Source organism: Mastigoproctus giganteus, chromosome 8 (assembly GCF_048544385.1).
Source record: "Mastigoproctus giganteus isolate SK-2022 chromosome 8, ASM4854438v1, whole genome shotgun sequence".
Classification (NCBI taxonomy): domain Eukaryota; kingdom Metazoa; phylum Arthropoda; class Arachnida; order Uropygi; family Thelyphonidae; genus Mastigoproctus; species Mastigoproctus giganteus.
The window spans coordinates 85,751,615-85,772,373 of record NC_143582.1 but is presented as its reverse complement, the minus strand read 5'-3'; the positions used below and the strand labels follow the sequence as shown (position 1 = coordinate 85,772,373).

Here is a 20,759-nt window from a genome sequence, read left to right as displayed (position 1 = left end):
TGCGGTACAGTGACTTGTTACGTAGTAACGAGATCAACATTTTAAAAAATGATCAAGTATATTGCTAGTAATATTTGCATTATATACATTTATCTGAAGTCTAGTCATCACTCAGTACAGTATTAGACATCATGCGTAATGGACAGTTTACTCGAACATTGTATCATAATTAATGCAACCAATGCAGTTACATTTTCGAAGAGTTAATAATGGCAGATAAGAATGAAAATGCAATGTCTGGATGCAGTATGAAGACTATAAATGTAAGAAAAAGACTGAATTTGAAAATTAAATTAGACATTTTGAAGCGAATTGATCCTGGTCAACGACAAGAGGGTGTGTACCCTAATTTAGAACTGGCAAGTTTAACTGTAAGAACAATTATAAAAAATAAAGAATTAATTTTAGCAGCGGGACAGACAGCTGTTCCACTGCAAGCAACTAGGGCTAGGCCGGCTATTAGGATTGAAATGGTTTAACTAATTCAACTAATTTTATTGAAGATAATATCCAATAATAATATCCAATGCAGAATTCAGTTAAGTTAAATATACTATAAAAAAAAGAGAGAGAGCAAGATTAGCCTATATGGTGATCTGAAGAAAACTCATCTAAAAAAAAAAAAAAATGTGGAACCATTTAAAACTAGTAAGGGCTGATTGAATAGATTTAAAATCCAGGGAGAAGGCCACAAGTACAGATCAAGGAGCCAAAACTTTCAAAACTATAGATAGGAATTTTCTAAAATGTTCATAATAATGAATCACATCAGGGTCTGATGATGATTCAATATAATGTATGATTCATATGTTGTCTTATAACAGACAATTTAGGATAAAGTGCAACTGATTCTTTTTTCTTTGTGTTATACTTCTCAAGTTTTTAACATAGATGAAGCAGGACTTTTTTGGAAATGAATGCCTAAAAGAAGTTTCATATTGAAAGAAGAAAAAAAAAACATGCCAGGTTTCAAAGTGGCGAAGGATCGGTTGACTTTATCATTGAGTGGTAACACTGCAGGGGATTTAAAACTAAAACCCCTTTTAGTTTACCAGGAAGAGGGCCAAAGTACAACCCAAAATCGACACATTTTTCACAATTAAATTCATCAATTAAATCAAATCAATTTAGATAAATTAAATTCATGATTTTAATTGGAATTTTAAGTTTAATTTTGATAACGTGAGTAGTTACTACATTATATATGTATGTAATGCAGAATATTTTATATGTACAAATATTTTTCTGAGGTCGAGGGTTTCCTGTGCGGACGTGCCTTTCTGCCGCTCTTGGAATAGAGAAGTTTTTTCTGATTTATTTTCTGCTTTATTAGTTTAAATTGACATATTAACTTATTTCTAGAGTAGCTTTATATTCCTATTTACGGTACTTAAAGTTAAAATAACTTAGATAGAGATTTTGTAGGTATTACTTAGTATCGGAAAGGGTATCAAATCCACGTGTTTACCGTTCATAAACGGCCGCCATTGTTACGTGAAAATTAATCAGTAATCATAAAAAAAAAAAAAAAAAAATCTTGTCGAACTTCATTGGCAATTAAATTGTAATTTTAACTATACATATAACCACTTAGGTTACGGAACATAAATAATTAGTAAAAATAAATAATTAATACATAACTTGATACAGAAGTTATATAAAGGGATTTCGTAGATAACACTCGTTACTGAAGCGCGATACAGCATATCCGGAATTCGATAGCATTAGCTTTGTATAGTATAGTGCATAATATAATATTGTCAATTAATCAGTACATCTATTAATCTTGTTAAACTTCATTGTCAATTAAATTGTACTTTTAACTATATATATATAACGACTTAGAGTACAAACGGAACAAATAATTAATACATACTTGATACGGAAGTTATATAAAGGGAACTCGTAGATAACACTCGATACCGAAAAATAAATATAGCGTTATAACTGTGTTAAGATACAAGTTTAAGGTTTTAATTTTGTTCTGAAATTGTAATTTTATTGACATTTAAATCGAAATCATGACTCTGACCAGAGCAGCAAAGCAAAAGGCTCAAGCTAATGGGAGTGCTGTGACTCAGGGGAGAACTGAGGGGGGCGGTTGCCCCCTGAATCACGGCCTTTTAAGATGCACTGTTTGCTTGATGTTTGCGGAGCAATCGGGTACGGGACATGATACTGCCATGGGGGATGTCTTTGTGTGTGCACGATGCAAGGAGTGCAAGGAAATTAGGCGACAACTCGGCGTTGTTATGGGCCTATATGAGACCTTGAAGGACAGGGTGGATGCCCTCGAAGGAAATAAATTGAGGGGCCCATCAAGCTCTCAGCTGCCCACATCAACACCAGAGCTTGGACTTGGTCATCTTGCAACACAGAGGCAGCCCCCAAGGCAGAATGCGCTGGTCCAACAGGAACTAGTAGTTGTTGGTGACTCAATTGTCAGGGAAACGGGGAACATGCTTTGTAAAAAGGATAGGTGGAACAGGACCAGGGTATGTCTGCCAGGGGCAAAGGTTGATGACGTTGTAGAGCAGATATCATCTTTTAAGGGCACGAAAGGTGATATAGTTGTACACGTTAGCACTAATGATATTAAGAGTAGGAGACCAGCGGAATTACTTAACAAGTACAGGTCACTGTTGAAAAAAAGCCGTGAAGTAGGGTTGAATTTGAAAGTGTCTGCAATTCTGCCCAGACACGATAGGAGGGAGTATATGATGGGAGCCTTGTCGATCAATTCGGCCCTGGAAAGATTGTGCAAGGCTGAAGGGGTAGAATTTTTTTCAGCGTGGACTGTACTTGTTAACAGGAGAGATTGCTTCTACAGGGATGGGATACACTTAAATAGAAAGGGTGCAAGAATATTTGCTGATGCTATCGAGGCAGTGTTAGGTGGGTCGGGAAACTGCTAGCATGGGGGGGAGACAAAGACTAATGGATTAACAGTAGCCACTGGCAGAGGTGAAAGAGATTCTTGCACTGCTTCTATTGGAATGAGCAGAAGCCTGAAAAACAAGATGCAGGATATTTCAGAGACTGCTGGAAGTCATTGCGGTACAAGTAAACACATGGGTTGTGTTAGGGTAGCTAAGAATAGAAACAGGTGCATGTATACTTGCGTGTACACTAATGCTAGGAGTTTAGTAAATAAATTTGATGAATTTGAGGTATTACTCAAAACATCAAAGGCAGATATTGTTGGGATATCAGAGACGTGGTGTCACACAGATATAAGGAATGCAGAACTGGAATTTGGGGAGTACAACGTCTACAGAAAGGATAGACAGGATAGGAAGGGAGGAGGGGTTATGCTATTAGTTAAAAAACACATAAAATCCAAGGAAGTGAAGCCAGTTGACATCGCTGGACAGTGCAGTGTTGAGTCAGTTTGGTGTGACATAAGCATAGGTAAATCAAAATTGAGAGTAGGAGTGTGCTATAGGCCTAATGACTCTGATGAGTATAATAAGATACTGTACAGGGAAATAGAATGGGCCAGTAAATCAGAGAGTCTTATAATGGGGGATTTTAATTTCCCAGATATTGACTGGAATTTGTGGGTTGGTCACTCACACACTAGCAAGGCTTTTGTGGATTTATTGGATGATTGTTTTCTACACCAGCATGTTCGGGAGGCAACTAGAGGGAGTAATACTCTTGATCTGATTATCAGTAGTGATTCTTCATGCATTAGGAATCTGCAGATAAATGAACCACTGGGTGGCAGTGATCACAGTGTGCTGAAGTGGGATTTACTCAAGGAGGTAACTACCATCAGAGGTAAAGGGAAGGGTTTTTGCTTTCGTAAAGGCGACTATGATGGTCTGAGACAGTATTTAAATTCTATACAGTGGGACCAACTGATGATGTTACCAACAGCAAATTCAAAATGGGAAGCATTCAAGGAACTAATCTTGGAAGCTACCAGGCTTTACATACCAACCAAGAAATATTGTTCAAGGTTCAGGCCTAAATGGTTGTCAGATGAACTAATGAGACATATGGCAGAGAAGAAAAATGCATGGGATACATACAAATTAATGGGTGACGTGGAAGCCTATGATAGATATAAGTTGGTCTGTAACCAAGTCACAAAGGAGATTAGGCAGGCAAAGGCAGATTATGAGAAATCCTTGGCAAAGGATGCAAAGAAAAACAGAAAAGAGTTCTTTACCTATTTAAACTCAAGAAGGAAAGGGATGAATCAGATTGGTCCACTGGATGTTGATGGTTCAACAGTTGAGGATCCAGCTCAGGTGGTTACCAATCTAAACGAGTATTTTGCATCTACATTCACACATGAGGAGTTATTCAGGAAGGGGAATGTCGTAGGTGAAGTAAACATTGGCAGTGAGCTAGATGATTTTCTAATAACTGAGAGGAAAGTGGAGGAGAAATTGTTGAGGATAAACATAAAAAAGGCACCCGGGGTGGATGGGATCTATCCAGTTATATTAAAGGAGGCAGCAAAGGAAGTAAGCAAACCCTTAGCCATAATTATGAGAGCTTCTTTGGACTCAGGGGAGGTACCCATGGACTGGAGATGTGCAAATGTAACCCCAATTCACAAAGGAGGATCAAAGGCTGACACAAGTAATTATAGACCTGTTAGTTTAACTTCGGTTCCAGGAAAATTAATGGAGGCACTGGTTAAAGAAGCACTGCAGGATCATCTGGACAAGAATTCAGTTATAGCTCAGACACAGCATGGGTTTGTTAAGGGCAGGTCTTGTCTGACCAATTTGATTGGATACTATGATGTAGTCACAAAAGAACTGGATGCAGGGAATAACTTTGATATTATATATTTGGATCTTAGAAAGGCTTTTGATACTGTTGCGCATGGAAGACTGCTGCACAAATTGGAGAAGTGTGGCATTCGAGGCAAATTGCTGCTATGGATAAAGGGATGGTTGAGTGGCAGAAGACAGAGAGTGGTAATCAATGGACACTGCTCAACGTGGAGTAATGTTATTAGTGGAGTTCCTCAGGGTTCAGTGTTGGGTCCATTGTTGTTTTCTGTATTTATAAATGATATTGATGATGGTGTATCAGGCTTAATGTCCAAGTTTGCAGACGATACAAAGGTTGGCAGGGTTGTTAAGGACACTACTGATACTATGCTGCTGCAACAGGATCTGGAAAGGTTGAGCAGATGGGCTGAGAGGTGGCAAATGAAGTTTAACATTGACAAATGTAAAGTACTACATATGGGAAACAGTAACCCCAGATCAACGTATCAACTCTGTGGTACTACGCTGACAGTGGTAGAGAATGAAAAGGACCTGGGGGTAATTGTGCAGGCAGATATGAAGTTCTCTGAGCAGTGCAGACGAGCTGCAAGAGTAGCTCATGGTGTCTTGTCAATGATATACAGGAATTTTTCTAGCAGGGACAGGGATGTGATTATTCCCTTGTATAAGGCATTGGTCAGGCCACACCTTGAGTACTGTATACAGGTCTGGAGGCCTCATTTCAAGAAGGATGTAGAGCTGCTGGAACGAGTACAGAGAAGGGCAACAAGATTAGTGAATGGAACCAAGGGTTGCTCTTACGAAGAAAGGCTTAAGTTTTGCAAATTACAGAGCCTGGAGACTAGGCATCGCCGAGGTGATCTGATAGAGGTGTACAAGGCTTTGAATGGCTTGAGCATGCTCAATGCCGATGGGATTCTTCCTCTTGCTCAGAATAATCACCTGAGAGGGCATAAATTCAAATTGAGGAAGGACGGATGTCGGATAGATGTGCGGAAATTCACCTTTAGCCAGCAGGCAGTTGGTTTGTGGAATAGACTTCCATCGCTTGTTGTTGAAGTTGATAGCCTAAACAAATTTAAGGCTCAGCTGGACAGGTATTTCGAACGAATTGAGGGGTGAAATGGGAGTAGTGGTTGTTTTTTTTTTTTTTTTTTTTTTTTGGCTGATGCTGAATAAGCTTGCTTTCTTGCATCATATGCCTCTACTAATGCTAATATTTGAATATTAAATATTTTGACCAACATTTGTGCATCTTTTTTCACTACCGTTTATTATTGATTAGGAAATATCCTATGGCACCGACCGCAACTCACGAATACAGTAATACCCCGAAGTTACGCGATAGGTGGGTCCGACGAAAATCGCGTAAGTCGGGGTACAACTTTGCATATAAATACATATAAATTTTGCTTAATTGGGACCAAGGACTAACAAAAACACTAGTTTAGAAGAAAAATATTAATAAAATTGCAGTTCTTTATACATATTAATACAAAATATGTATTAAAAAACAAATGACTTACGTTAAAAAGTTATTTCGATGTCGATGGCTTCATAAAATCTAACAAATTCGTCTGACGACACAGCGCGTTCTTTTTTTCACGCAGAATTTCTTCGTAGCAAGCTAATAATTTTTTTATTCCTTTCTTTGTAGCTATAACGCGTTCTTCGTTGGAGTCTATGTTTTCTAAAATTTTTAAGCCCTTTTCAATTTTCAACCTGTCAAGTTTGCAATTGTCATGTGCTTTTCGCCGTTGCTTCATTTAGGCCTGTAGCACGTGCAATATCACATGGTCTTTCATTTCGCTCAAAGCGTTTCACAATTTCATATTTTTTCTCTATCGACACAGGCGGACTGGCCATAAGCCTTAGAGGGGAAACCCCGGTGGGCCAGTGTGATTTTGGCCATAAACCATAGTATGAGGCCACTATAAATTTTTTCGGGTAAGAATTTTTGATCCAGTCCGCCTCTGTTTATCGATAATTGCTTTTCTTTTTCTCTCTGAATCTGCAGTGTCTTCACCAGGACGCTTCCTTTTCACACCTTTTAATTAAGTATTTTACTTATTTTTAGGGAATGAAGCACAATTACAAAACGAGGAGGCACGCTTGATACGCATAAACAAAGCTGCGCGCATGTAGCAACTGAATAAACAACACCATAAAGGCAGATATACACTATTAACACCTCACATTTCTAGGGGTTACTACCATAAAACAATAAAAATCCAGTTGCGTTTCTGCTAGTGAAATCTGTTATGAACTGGTAGTAAACTCGATCTAATTGCATTTGCGATTACAGTATATCGATAGCTGGAATTGGGTTGGTTTTTACGTTATTATGGTGAAATGTGTTTCCCCTTCACTGATATAAAAAACATAAAAGCAGCAAAGTTGAATTTTGTTCATCTTTCGCTCTCATTCTCCGCCGTCTCACCGTATATCGATAACATATGAAAAACGACCTTGAAGATAGTGGGCGGCAGCGTTGCCAAACGAAAAAATCAAGAACCGCGTAACTCCGAGTTCGCGTAAGTCGGGGTATTACTGTACATATGTTACCTTTTGGGAATGCGGTGCTCGCTTAGCTTGGATTCATTTAGTGCTCTGTTTTTCTGGAACGAATTATCAGCATTAAGCGGGGGTCACCTGTATAAATAAAATATTATTATAATGTATAAGTGTGAATAAAATATTATTTTAATGTACATTGAGTAATTTATTTTTATATTTTTAACAGATGTTAAAAATATAAAAATAAATTTATGACAGGAACCAAACTTTATTTTAATTAAACATGTCAAAAACTATACAGTGTAACTAATGGAGTGTTTCCACCACTTTTTTTTAAGATTTTTTTTTATTAAAGCTCACACAAAGTTGTTTTTAATGTGAACATTAGTTTTTTCATTTAAATCCATTTTAGAGGGGAAAAATACTTAAATTCTTAACTTCATTGAATAAAAAACATACAAAAAACCACATTTAAAAAAAAGATACATAATATTCAATATTAATAACTTAATTGAAAGAATCACAGTTTTCAGAGTCAGAAACTGTCATATGGAGGGAGAGGTGTTAATTCCTTGCTAGTAGAGGGTTCTGGTGAAACAGGTCCAGTTGATGAAGTGGCCTTGAAGAAATCATCAAGCTTCAGATGCCTTACACCTTGGTGCTGCTTCCTTATTACTGTAGATAGGAATTTTCTAAAATGTTCATAATAACGAATCATATCAGGGTCTGATGATGATTCAATATAATGTATGATTCATATGTTGTCTTATAACAGACAATGTAGGATGAAGTGCAACTGATTCTTTTTTCTTTGCCATCATCATTGTTCTCCCCGAAGAGCATTTTCTTCAATCTCTACCTCAGAAAAAATTTGATAGCCCGGATCATCATCTTCATCATTGTTGAGCCACTGTTCCACATCATTCTCAGTTGCATTTTTGTTGCCGGCCCTCAGAATAATGTACTGAAAATTAGCATTAGTAGAGGCATATGATGCAAAAAAGGAAGCTTATGCAAAATCAACCAAAAAAAAAAAAAAAAACGCTCCCATTTCACCCCTCCCTTTATTCCAAATACCTGTCCAGCTCAGCCTTAAATTTATTTAGGCTATCAACTTCCACAACAAAACATGGAAGTCTGTTCCACCAATCAACTACCCACTGGCTAAAGACAAACTTCTGCACATCTATCCTACAACTGTCTTTCCTCAATTTGAATTTATGCCCTCTCAGGTGATTATTCTGAGCAAGAGGAAGAATCCCATTAGCATTGAGCATGCTCAAACCATTCAAGGCTTTATACACCTCAATCAGATCACCTCGCAGGTGTCTAGTCTCCAAACACTAATCTGCAAAACTTAAGCCTTTCTTTGTAAGAGCAACCCTTCATTCCATTCACTAATGTTGTTGCCCATCTCTGTATTCGTTCCAACAGCTCTACATCCTTCTTAAAATGAGGCCTCCAGACCTGTATACATTACTGAAGGTGTGGCCTGACCATTGCCTTATACAAGGGGATAATCACCTCCTTATACCTGCTAGAAAAATTCCTGTATATTCTTGCAGACTGTCTGCACTGCTCAGAAAACTTCATATCTGCCTAGGCACCTCTGTAGCCAGGTGGGCAGGAGCAGCAGTGCGTAGCACATGCTTCTTGATTAGACCTGGGTTCGAGCCCGTGACCACCAAATACGGAGGATGCAGAAAGGTCAGGGAATGGCCACCGCATATCCCCAGAGCAATATGGCCTTAGTTGCTAATGCTCCTAAAAACCAAATAACAACAACGACTCGTATATCGGTTATTTCTTTCCCGATTTTCCTTTCTACAATTAGTACTACGCCTCCTTGTCCATTTGTGGCGCCAGAGTGAATTACTCTGAATTCCTCACCCCAGAAGTCTCCTTCTCCTTTCCATTTCTGACTTCGCTTAGTCCTAAAATCTTGAGTTTGTATCATCTTATTTCTTTTTTAATGCATTCCAACTTTCCTGTCTGGAGCAGAGTTCTGATGTTCCATGTTCCAAGGTTTGTGTAAGGATTTCGTTGGTTGATGACCTGAGAAGCCTTACATCTCCTGCCGGACATGACACCTGGCGCTTGACTGACCGAGTTCCCATTGGAGTCACCCACTGAAGAAATGTGTGGAAAATTCATGAGTGCTAAAACATGGGATAGATAATGTGGTAGTTTCCCCTTGCTCTCCACATCGCAGTAGCAGAACCAAATCTTGAATATGCCAAGGGTGCTTCTGCAAGTTCACTCTGAAGCCAAGCCCATTTTCTACCTTCAGGTGAGATGAGGGGTACTGTTCTCCCTCATGGTTGGTTGTGCTTTGATTAAGGTGGCGGCACAGGCTTGCCACTGTCCCAGCACCGTCATAGAGCTTGTGTGGCATTTTTTAGGGACAACTTACCAGGTTTGTCCCACCACGCGCTGATAATACTGGCGCTGCTTGTCCAGGGCGCTACCAAAGTAGCTAGCCTCCATATCTGAAAGCCATCGTCCTGTCTGCAACCTGGGGACCCATCCGGTGGCATGTAGTCCTGGGAATTAACCCAGAAGTAGTGTTAGGAGGCAGAAAAGCACATTTAATTCTCCCATCCTTGCTAACTAACCTCTCAGCATTAGGGTGAGTAGGTGCATTATCTAGCAATAAAACAGCCTTTATTTCATAAGAAAGAATGTTCAGCACATCAGGAATAAAATGGTTAAAGAACCAGTCACAGTAAATATCCATTGTAAACCAGGAGTGGGAATATATCACTGGTAACTGGTTCATTAAATCCTTTAAAGCATGAGGTTTTTCCCCCTTACCAACTACCATAGGCTTAAGCCGATGCAAGCCAAAAGCATTTGCACAAAATAAAACTGAAATTCGCTCCTTATTTAGCTTACGACCAAGGGTACTTGTTTCATGCTTGCAAGCCTGGGTATTTTCAGGAACAGCATGATAAAAAAAACAAAAAAAAAAACTGTCTTCTCAGCAATATAGAGCTGTGATAAAATGAGGCCCTCATTTTTAATGTCCTTTAGATATTTTCTGAAAGCCTCAACTTGTTCTTCATCTGCACTTAAAGGTTCACCACAGGTTCTTTTATTAACAATGCCGTGGCACTTTCGAAAATGCCACAGCCATCCACCACTCCCCTGAAATTTTAAGCCCATATACTTAGCAAGCCTTTCAGCAACTGACTTTAACTCAACACCTCTAACAACACCACTTGAACACTGCTGAACAAACCACTTGTACACTGCTTCCTCTAAGTTTTATCTTCAGCCACTTTCATATGTTTTCTACTATCAACTGTAGAAGTTGTCTTGGAACAACCATCCACACTGTATTTTAATGCAAACTCCTTAAGTTTTTTATTTTTGTGAATGCCTGAAACTGTTTGCATTTTGACTCTATAAATCTCACACATACGTGAAATGGTTACACCACCTTCAAGCTTCTCAGTCAGTTCTAATTTTTGTGCAACACTCAAGTTAACACGTTTACGCTTTACTTCTTTATTTTAAAATAAAGAAGTTTATTATAAAGAAGTTTATTATAAAATATGTAAAAATAACAATTACGTAAAATGTAAAAACAACCAAAATATAATAGGACAAACTGCACCAGAATACTGACAGTGTTGGCGCACACCGCTAATCACTCCCCCTCTATTAACCCCCTCCCTCGCCTAGATGACGTAATACCCCAAGCCCAACACCGGATGCATGATAAGGTAATGCTAACTCATTGACCCAACCTTTTAGTGTGCTCTATTTGCAAATAAAAAAAAAAGTTCAAAGTTTCCTTTAGGACATTAATTTTTTTGTCCCTTAAATCCGAAGTCTGTTAAATCGAGGGCCTACTGTATATTAAATCACATTGGTCAACAAAATACATAAATTAATTTAATTCACATTTTATGCTTCTCCTTCACCTGTCATTTGTACTCTACATCTGCGGCATCTGTTGTCACAGTCCAGCAATAGCTAGCATTGCAGAGTTCCATTTGCATTGGTATTGCTACTCCCATGCTAAGATGTCCTGCTGGAATCGCTTGCCATGCTCATCACTTAATGTGCCACAATCGTCTGGGGAAAAATCCAACTTGGAGTGAAGAAAGTGTATTTCTAATGACCTGTTGCAGCCCGATTTATATTATGATGACAAAAGGTTTTTCACAAGCTGTTTATAGTTATCTGTTTTGCTTTTCCCCAGAAAGTTTGTTGCTGCAAGTTTGAAATTACCCCAGGCTACTTCTCATCACCATGGAGGATCTGGTCAAAGTGTTTGTCCTTGAGAAGGTCCTGTATGTGTGGGCCAATGAACGCTAAGTCTTGAAAATTTTTCCATTAGGTATGTGAAAGCTGGTCTATATTGAACCATGGCCTTAACAAATTGTTTCATAAGGTACAAGTTTATTTTTTACATTTTTTTTATCCCTGGATTAAGGGACATTTTTTATCCCTGGATTAAGTGATTGCTTTAAAGGCCAGTCTTTTTTTTGCGTAATGAGAAGACCATGCTCTTCTGTCCCATTCACAAAGAAAACAGCAAAATTTTTGTTTCCATGCTGCATTCCTAAAAAGATGGCAATATATTTTAATTCAACATAAATCTGCCATTAGTACTCCTTCATAATTGATGGATTCAATAAGAAACTTCATGTTATCATATGATTCTTTCATATGGAGTACATGGCGTATTGGAATTGATGGTAGTACATTGCCATTATGTAGTAACACTGCTTTTAAACTCAATTTAGAAGAATCTATGAAAAGTCTCCAGTCTTGAGAGGGTTGTGGTCATTATTAAGTGAGTCCATTAAACCATTGATGTTGGTGCAGGCAAGGTTATTTTCCATTTTAAAAAACTGGGTTAAAATACTTTTGATGGCACTGTATACAGACACGTTAACATTTTCTTAACCCTTATTTGGTCCGGCCCTTTTAAAGGAGATTCTACTGTTGCAGTCTTGAGCCTAAATGTTCTGCCTTATTTTGGTCAATCAAGATCTCTGATGAGATCATTTAATTTATTTTGCATGATTTTGTGTGGCTCCGAAGAGGAGAAATTGGAAATTAAATCAGGATATGTTGATATGGAGAGTTCAGGTGATTTATCTTGACCATCACCTGACTCTTCATCAGATTCTAAAACATATTCAGCTAGTGGCTCACAAACAGGAAGTCCTCCATGGGGTACTGGTCAAATAGCAGATGGTACATTTGGGTAGCTTAGGGTCCACTTTTTCTTGAAAATCTCCTGCCAACGAGGTGGTACCATACAAAAATAACAATCCATTATATGATCTTGTAGCTCCCTCCATATCATAGGCATGGCAAAAAGCATTGAGCAGTCTTTGTTTTAACCAGCTGCAGCAATTAGAAGATATTTTGTACACTGTCACAAATTATTTACAGCTGTACTTTTTCAATTAAAAAATAATGCAGTATTGCAGATGAGTCTTTAAATCCAACTGAAGGCATATTAAAATTTACACCAACGTAATTCTAATAGATATTTTAATCATTAAATTAAAGTTTCTGTGGCAAACTTGGTTCAATAGCATGCCTACTGCAGCTATTAGGGAAAGTCTGAAATGTGATATTGGTCCTAACAACATAAAGAAGGGCATGATTAGGCAGACATAACAGTAACAGCTTTTCCTCAGAGGCCGCAGTAAGCAAGATGCATATGTTGAAAATTGTCACTACTTACCACTATAATGCCTGACCACTTTATTAGGACAATTTGCAGGTATTCGACAATTGAAGTCATCCTGAAAATCAAATTTTTGTTGTTATTATTATTGAGAATTACAGAGCTATTTTCTGAGAGAATGTAACCAATTAACCAACCTATTCTTGTTATCTCTAACCAGGATTGGCTGACTAGAGATATTATTAGCCTTATTTATTCTTGTAACTTAAGGAGAATTTCTTTACAACAGAGCTGAAATACCTTTTCTTATTAATGCAGTTTCCCTATTCTTAACCATGACTGGTTCAAATTATATGGTGAAATCACTCTCTGACTTATTTTAACAAAATAATTATCAGACAAAATAACCAGCCTATCCATAGGAAACTTTGCAACTCTGTAAAAGAACCACTAAGTCAAGTACGTTTTCCAATTTGGAAGCACTTTCTAATATTATTTATAATTACAGAACTTTAGGTTTTAAACTTAATATCCACAGTAGTAACTTTCCCTTAATATCACACTGCTCCAATTTATACAGCAGTCTTTTATGTGCAACAGTATCAAAAGCTTTCCTATAATCCAAGTATATGATATCAAAATTATATATTCCATCCAAGTTCCTTTGTTACTGTATCATATATGCCATTTAACAAATCCATGCTGTGACTGCAGTATAACTGCATTCCCGTCCAGATAGTTCTGCATTACTTCTTTAATCAGCATCTCCATTATTTTCTCTGCAGAAGTGAAGCTAACAGGTCTGTAATTACTCAATGTCACCTTTGGATCCCCCTTTGTGAATTGGTAATACCTTTTCACATCTCCATAGGGATCTCCCTTGAATCCAAAGATGCTCCCATAATTATGGCTAAGGGTTTGCTTACCTCCTTTGCTGCGTCCCTTAATATAATTGGATAGATCCTATCCACTGCAGGTACCTTTTTTTTTTTTTTTTTTTTTTATGTTTTGCTTTAACAATTTCTCTTCAACTTCCCTCTCAGTAGTAATGCTGGTCTAGATATTGAAAATGCTGTTGATAGCACATGGAGGTATGAGCAGCATGGCATTATTCAGGATCTTTATATCTAAGATTGAAAGGACACATTTCAATATTTTCAAAACTTTCTTCAGCATAGAACCTTTTAAGTGTTTTACTAGAACATATTTTCACAAAACGTTTACCCAAAGAGGAGGAGTGCCCATTGATCAGTTTTTTTTCACCATGGCGAGATTCAATCTTCCTTAGAAGATTGGATCTCGCCATGATGTTCATCATAGCCTCAAAGATCAGTCATACTGCATGATGGAAGAGGTGGGGAAGGGTTGACCGGAACTTAGCTCTTGAGACTAAACATGGGTTCCACCACTTCAAGATTTAGCTGGCAACGCTGCCAAATCAGCAATCCCCTTGATTAATTTTTGCCTGTTGCCCATATACAGACTACAGTCAAGCAATGCATACCAAACTATACTCTCAGTGGTAAGATAACTATTAAGCCTGCAATAAAGCAGTGGAAGTTCTGTCTGCATAGGAACCAAAGGAGGAAGTTGTTCTTGCGGAAATAGTCCTCTGACACACTATTTTCTATTTTCTGCTGAGAGCAGATGGTCCACCCATATATAAGAATTGCAAAACTGTTTTTACCAATGCACAGAATTTCTGTTTTATGGCTTTTAATAGTCTGGTAATTCATTTACACTATGTCAGATTTTAGATGACTTTTACCTTTTACCTTTTTATAGTCCATTAATTTATGTGCGCGCACACACATTTGAATTATCCTTTTATATTTTTTGATATATATTTATTTCTTTTGACATGGTTACCTGTTTATAGGTTACCAAACTTATTTATTGATATTTTCATTTTGACTTGGCACGTTATGGCCTTAGCTGCCAATTCACCAGTAAACACCAAATAACAGCCAAACAATCAATCGTTGCAGGCCTTGTCGATGATGAAGTATAATCTGCTTCTGTCCTGTTCTGGTTACAGGATAGGACGTGCTACAGCATGTAAGTGCATTATCTATACAAGAACTACATGTACTACATAATCTTTTGAATTTAATTTTTATATTTGCTTGTGCAGGATCCCCAGCCACATTTGGATTAAGGGAAATTATCTGGCTGATATTGCAGCCAAATCAGCAGTTACTCTGAATAATCTATACATGTTAGTCCTGTTTACAGACTACCAGAAGGTAATACGAAAAGGCTTGGAACATGTACAAGATTCAGTTTGTAATCCAACTGTGGCAGTCTAGTCTTCTTAGAAATCAAAAAGTGGAAGCTGTTCTAGCTTGGCTTGACATAGTACACTTACATGTTCTTTTTTTACTGAGGACTTATGACCATCCTGTATGCATACAATTTGTTTTAGTACTTTTAACCAACTGACTAATTTTGAAGCCATGTTTCATACTATCAATTTGTACTTAAATACTATTAAATTTTATCTGACAGAGGTAATGGGTCAGATAAAAATCTGACACATTTTTACAAGCTGTGAACCTTTACCAATATATATATATATATATATATATATATATATATATATATAAATGCATTTTTAATACAAGGTACGAGCAAGTTATAAGGTCTCCAAATTTACCTATAAAAAAATAAAATACAGATATAGAAATGAAACAAGCCATTTTTAAACATAATCTACTGGAAGGAACATGCATTTTCTTTTAAGCTATGAAGGCCACTGTTGATGGCTTGTTTGGAGGTATGTGTAGTCCACTGGTGGTCAAAGCAACTGTTTGTTGGCCAAGAGAAACTGTAGTAAAGAGCATCCTTCTTGATTGTAACAGTGGTTGAGATGTGGATCTCACTGTTCAATCTTGAAACCAAGCATCAGTCCTCCTAATGGAAGCATGCAGGAAAAGCTGTATGTGCAAATAAGGTTGCTTCTTTCTGAGATATGGATGGAATAATTGTTACACATGTTCCCAAGGCAGTACAGTGACAGAAAACTGATATGAAGAGAAGCTGAAGAAAACCACCGTGTTAAGATGCAATTTTTTTTTTTTTTTTTTTTTTAACAGAAAATATAATTAAGGTTATCCCATATCCTTCATACTCACCTGACCTCACACTAAGTGACTTTTAGTTTCCAGTGATGGAAACGTTTTTGCGAACTCTGAACTTCTAGCCAAACAAGCAGCTGCTTTTTTGGCTAGAAGTTGGGCTAAACATAATTCCAAACAAACTTTTACAAGCAAGCCTTCACAACTTGGAAGAAAATATGCGAAAAATGTGCATTTCTTCCAGTATATTATGTTTAAAAATGGCTTATGTTTCATTTCTGTATCTTGTGTATTTTATAAGAAGAAATAAATTTTGAGACCTTATGACTTGAATAATTTAAACCTTTTAACTTGAATACACCTTGTATTTACTTATTTTTACTGATATTTACTATCTTTTTATTTCATATACATTGACATGATATCCTGTTTATAGTTCACCTATAACTTTTAATGGATTAAATGGATTTTTGGTTTGATGAATCATTGCCTAAGTTGTCAGTGCACTGTAAAGAATCAAATCAAGTTAACTTAGTCAGGTTTTATTGGACAATGACATGTCAGAAATATTCAAGTTTATACAATTAATGTAATTATATTTTATATTTATATTTTTAATATTATTATACCACTTGACTTTGGTGTACTAAAGGTCCCAATAAGGACCTTGAGTACACTCACTAAGTAAAACAGTTGCACAGGGAGAGTAATATGTTACATATCTGATCAGTAGTCATCTTTTTATAGCCCAGATTGTTTGGTGTTCCTGGGTTATGTATGTATTAGCAGGTTTGAAACTCTAGGCTTTTTTTTTTTTTTTTTTCTCTCTCTCTGTCTCATCTCAAGTTCAGGAAAAATCAAAGTAAATGAGCTCTGGGCAATAGGGTGAGTGTTCTCAAGCTGCTCCATAATGAAGAACCATTTACAGTTTGATCTGATCACAAGTTGCTGTAAAATTGGTCCTTTAACATCAAAAATCAGAATGCACCATTCACGAATTATTGAAAATTTCAATTTATTCTTTTGTTTTTGCTCATCTGGAATGTCATGAGGCACTCATTTAACACAAATGCAGCATGTTTAATGCCACAGTCTGGAGTGGACCCAGGATTTTCTAAAGGAGGAAGGGGGCTAAATCATTGTTAGAGCCCTTGTGAGTAGCACAAAAGACATGAGTTCAAATCCCATCGATGACAGGAGGAATTTTTATGGGTATTTTTCACAATGTGGCTGCGTTAGTCTGTCTCAGGCGAGTGTAGCATAGTTTTTCCAGCAAACAGAAAATCGACCTCAGAACACACAATTTACAGGCAATATACACGGAACAACATGGTCTTAGTTGCCGATGCTCCTAAAATCCAATAACAACAACAAATCATTGTTAGAGAATCATCGTGTAGCATAAAAAGGGAGAAGAATTATTTTGATCATAAGAGAGATAGGGTATGGCTCCTTTAGCCTCTATGTGGGGCTGCCCCTGGCCACAGCTGCAACTTTGTGATTGTCTTTTTTCAACAGTTGTTTTTCTCTTGCAACATCTGCAGCAGTGCCCACTGTGCTACTTCTTTGCTGCCCTTCACCATAAAGGGCACCTCCGTAGCCAGGTGGGAAGGAGCAGCAGTGCGTAGCACACGCTTCTTGATTAGACCGGGGTTCGAGCTCGTCACCACCAAATACGGAGGATGCGGAAAGGTCAGGGAATGACCACCACATATCCCGGAGCAATATGGCCTTAGTTGCTAATGCTCCTAAAAACCAAAATAACAACCTTCACCATAAGGTCACCACTTAAAACCCCAGGGGCTCACATCTGGTGAGTATGGGCTTGGCACACCCAGGGTCCTGAGCTGGATATCATCATTCTTCTCTTTCTTGGTGATTCCCTTCTACTTTTGACTCTCTCTCTCTCTCTCTCTTCTCTCTCTCTCTCTCTCTCTCTCTCTCTCTCTCTCTCTCTCTCACAGGGTAACTCAGGGAATTTTTTTTTTTTTGGCTGGTGCAGCATAAGCCTCAGGCTTCCTTGCACCATCTAGCTAATAATAACAATACCAATGATCTTTTGAAAGAATTGGTTCTGTACCACCTTGCATCATCTCATGTCTCCTGCCCAGTTTAACAAAAAAAACTCTGTTGTGATTCTTCTTTTGCAACTTTTTCTTTAACCAACATAGCAATTCTTTTTTCACAGAACAATATATTGCCTAACAAGGAATCAAAATATGACAATGATTACTTTGCAATTGCTGATTCAATCATAAATATAGCAGCAACAGCATTGCCAGTCCACATTTTTCAAACTGTCCTTCTGTAGATAAACAGGGTGTTTATAAATGGTGGGAACACTTTCAGTGATTTATTGCACAAAGACCAGGACAGATATCAGTGTCATATACATACCTTGTGAAAGAGAAAATGTCAAAGTTTTTTTTTTACATCACATCACCTTACAACAATTCAATGTGGGAATTAAAGAAATCATCATGTTCTCCTGTCAGTCCTTGCAGTTCACAACAAAATTGGTAACGTTTCTCTTTGTCATCTTCCTTTAACATAATGCACCGACTGCAATTTATACGGCTTCATAGAAAGTTTTTTTTTTTTTTGAAGAACCTTCTATACTGTCAGGGCTGGCATTTGTAGCAAGGCCATTAGCCATCTTTCAACAAGGTTATGCATGTGGTAGAGGTACGACAGGTAATGCCAACCAGCAGTCAATGATGAAACTACATGCCTTGGCAGTAACAACTGGGAAACTTTCATGTTTTCTCTTTCACACAGTATAAATAAGTAAATGGTATCTCTCTTACTCCATGTGCAATAAATTATTGAAAGTGTTCCCACCATTTATAGATGCCCTGTATAATAAAGTGCAATGTATATATTAAATAAAGAATAGATCAGTGAAACTGTAAAAAAATACAAAAATGTTTTTTGTGTATTATTATGTATTTGGAAAAATTGTTACCAATTAATGAACCTCTTCTAACAAATGCATGGTATTTGTAAGTACTGCCATTTATGTATAAGTGAAATTATTAGCTTGTAAAAGTTGGCAATACTGGAACTACAAAGCCTGAAAGTCTCTTGCCCCTACTATAGTGATGGTTTATTGACTAATAGCTGAGCCATTTTTTTTTTCATATATTTGAATTGTTTCCAACATATTAACAAATTTTTAATTATTAAAATTTCATATCATAAATATTTTAATGTAACTAAAATAAATATAGTTAGTAATATCTGTCCCATAATAAAGTGAGCTTTGTTTTTTTTTTCTTTTGTAGCTTTTACCAGAAAGTGTGGATCCCATGGAGCTACTTTCCTATTTAGATCCTCCAGAATTAAGTAACAGTGGAAGTGCTGGTGGAAGTAACAGCAGTGGTGCTACATCAGCAAGCACCTCTACAATGACAACCTCCACCAGCAGCACTGCTCCTAGTTCAACATCTGGGAGCGCTAGTGATGATCTTTTGGCTCTGTTTGAATCCTAAATCTAATTTGTTATTGTCATTTCGACAATTTGTTGCTGCAGACATCCAAAAATTTGTATCAGCAGTCAAGGTGGTCCAGTTTTGTACAGGTTATTAAAATAACACTTGTGAAAGAATTTGCAAGTTGCAGACATTGCAACAGCTATGCAAGAGGCTTAAGATTGTATAAGTCTTGAGTGCCAGTATTCCCTCTGCGCAAGTATTACTCCATCCCAAATGCATCAAGTGAACTAGCTTTCATGTTCCTCTGATTATGTTTCACCATTCAAGATTATAAAACTGAGGCCAGTGCACATGTTATTGTTTACCAGAGTTTTGCTTTGTGAAATGTTATTATCTAAACTTGATAAATGATGAAGCAAACCATATGTGGATACTGCAAAATCTTGAGGACTCCTTGTCAGTGAGACTTCTGTAAAGCCTGTTGCACAAGTCACATTCTTTTTTGGAGTTTTTACTAATATTGTTATGCAGATTACCTCCTGTAGATGAAGTGCTGTATTGTGTTTCAAGAGACTCTGTTGAAATTTTACTGTGAAATACGTGTACATGAAACTGCCATATCTTGTCTGGCTGTTTGTCCATATTTATTGTGCATGGAAGTAATAACTGTGGAAATCTGATACTAGCTCTTGGCAACCCTTCCTGGAAGTGAGGTAGCAGTGAACTTTAGTGCTTTTTAAATGGAAAAAAAAAAAAAAAAAATATGCAGCATTTTTAGCACAGATGTGTTACCTGTGGGCATTAGTTGTTATACGTGTGTTGTTACAGGTATATATAGCAAAGTATGGCCTGTGGCGCATTTCTTGTCTATTATGTCATAGCAAGAGCTCTCTTATTGTCAGTTAGGACCATGATCATAAAGTAGAGGCAGCAGCCATGGACTGTTAAGTTATCGTTTAAAACCTTCCTGTTATTCATATATAAAAACACACACACACACATACAAATTAATTGTACTTTAGGAATTACCATATGGAAACACTACTGTTGATTAGCATTTTACTTTTTACAGATTTAGTATAAAAATTAGTACTAGGACTGTAAATTATGTAGAAATAAGGGATTCTTTAGGCATAGCTAGTATTGCACAATTTAAAAAAATAAATAAAAAGCTCTGCCCTTTTGGCATAAAGTGATTCCATGTGGTATGTTATCCTTTAAATACTTTTGTATAGATTTCTCTAGAACTTTAAAAAAAAAAAAATTTTTTTTTTAAGCAGTCTCTGACTATCCTTTTTAAGCACAAGGCTTGTTCTTT

At 37.1% G+C, this 20,759-nt stretch overlaps 1 protein-coding gene across 1 annotated transcript in view; it reads left to right on the top strand.

The window, feature by feature from the left end:
• Nucleotides 1-20,759, top strand: part of LOC150081696 (zinc finger MIZ domain-containing protein 1-like) — an 811,610-nt gene that overhangs the window by 761,858 nt on the left and 28,993 nt on the right. Inside the window, exon 19 of the mRNA XM_090378811.1 lies at nucleotides 19,292-20,154. Within this exon, the coding sequence (XP_090234937.1) occupies nucleotides 19,292-19,498 (207 nt within the window). The 3' untranslated portion in view covers nucleotides 19,499-20,154. The remainder of the gene's footprint in view (nucleotides 1-19,291; nucleotides 20,155-20,759) is intronic.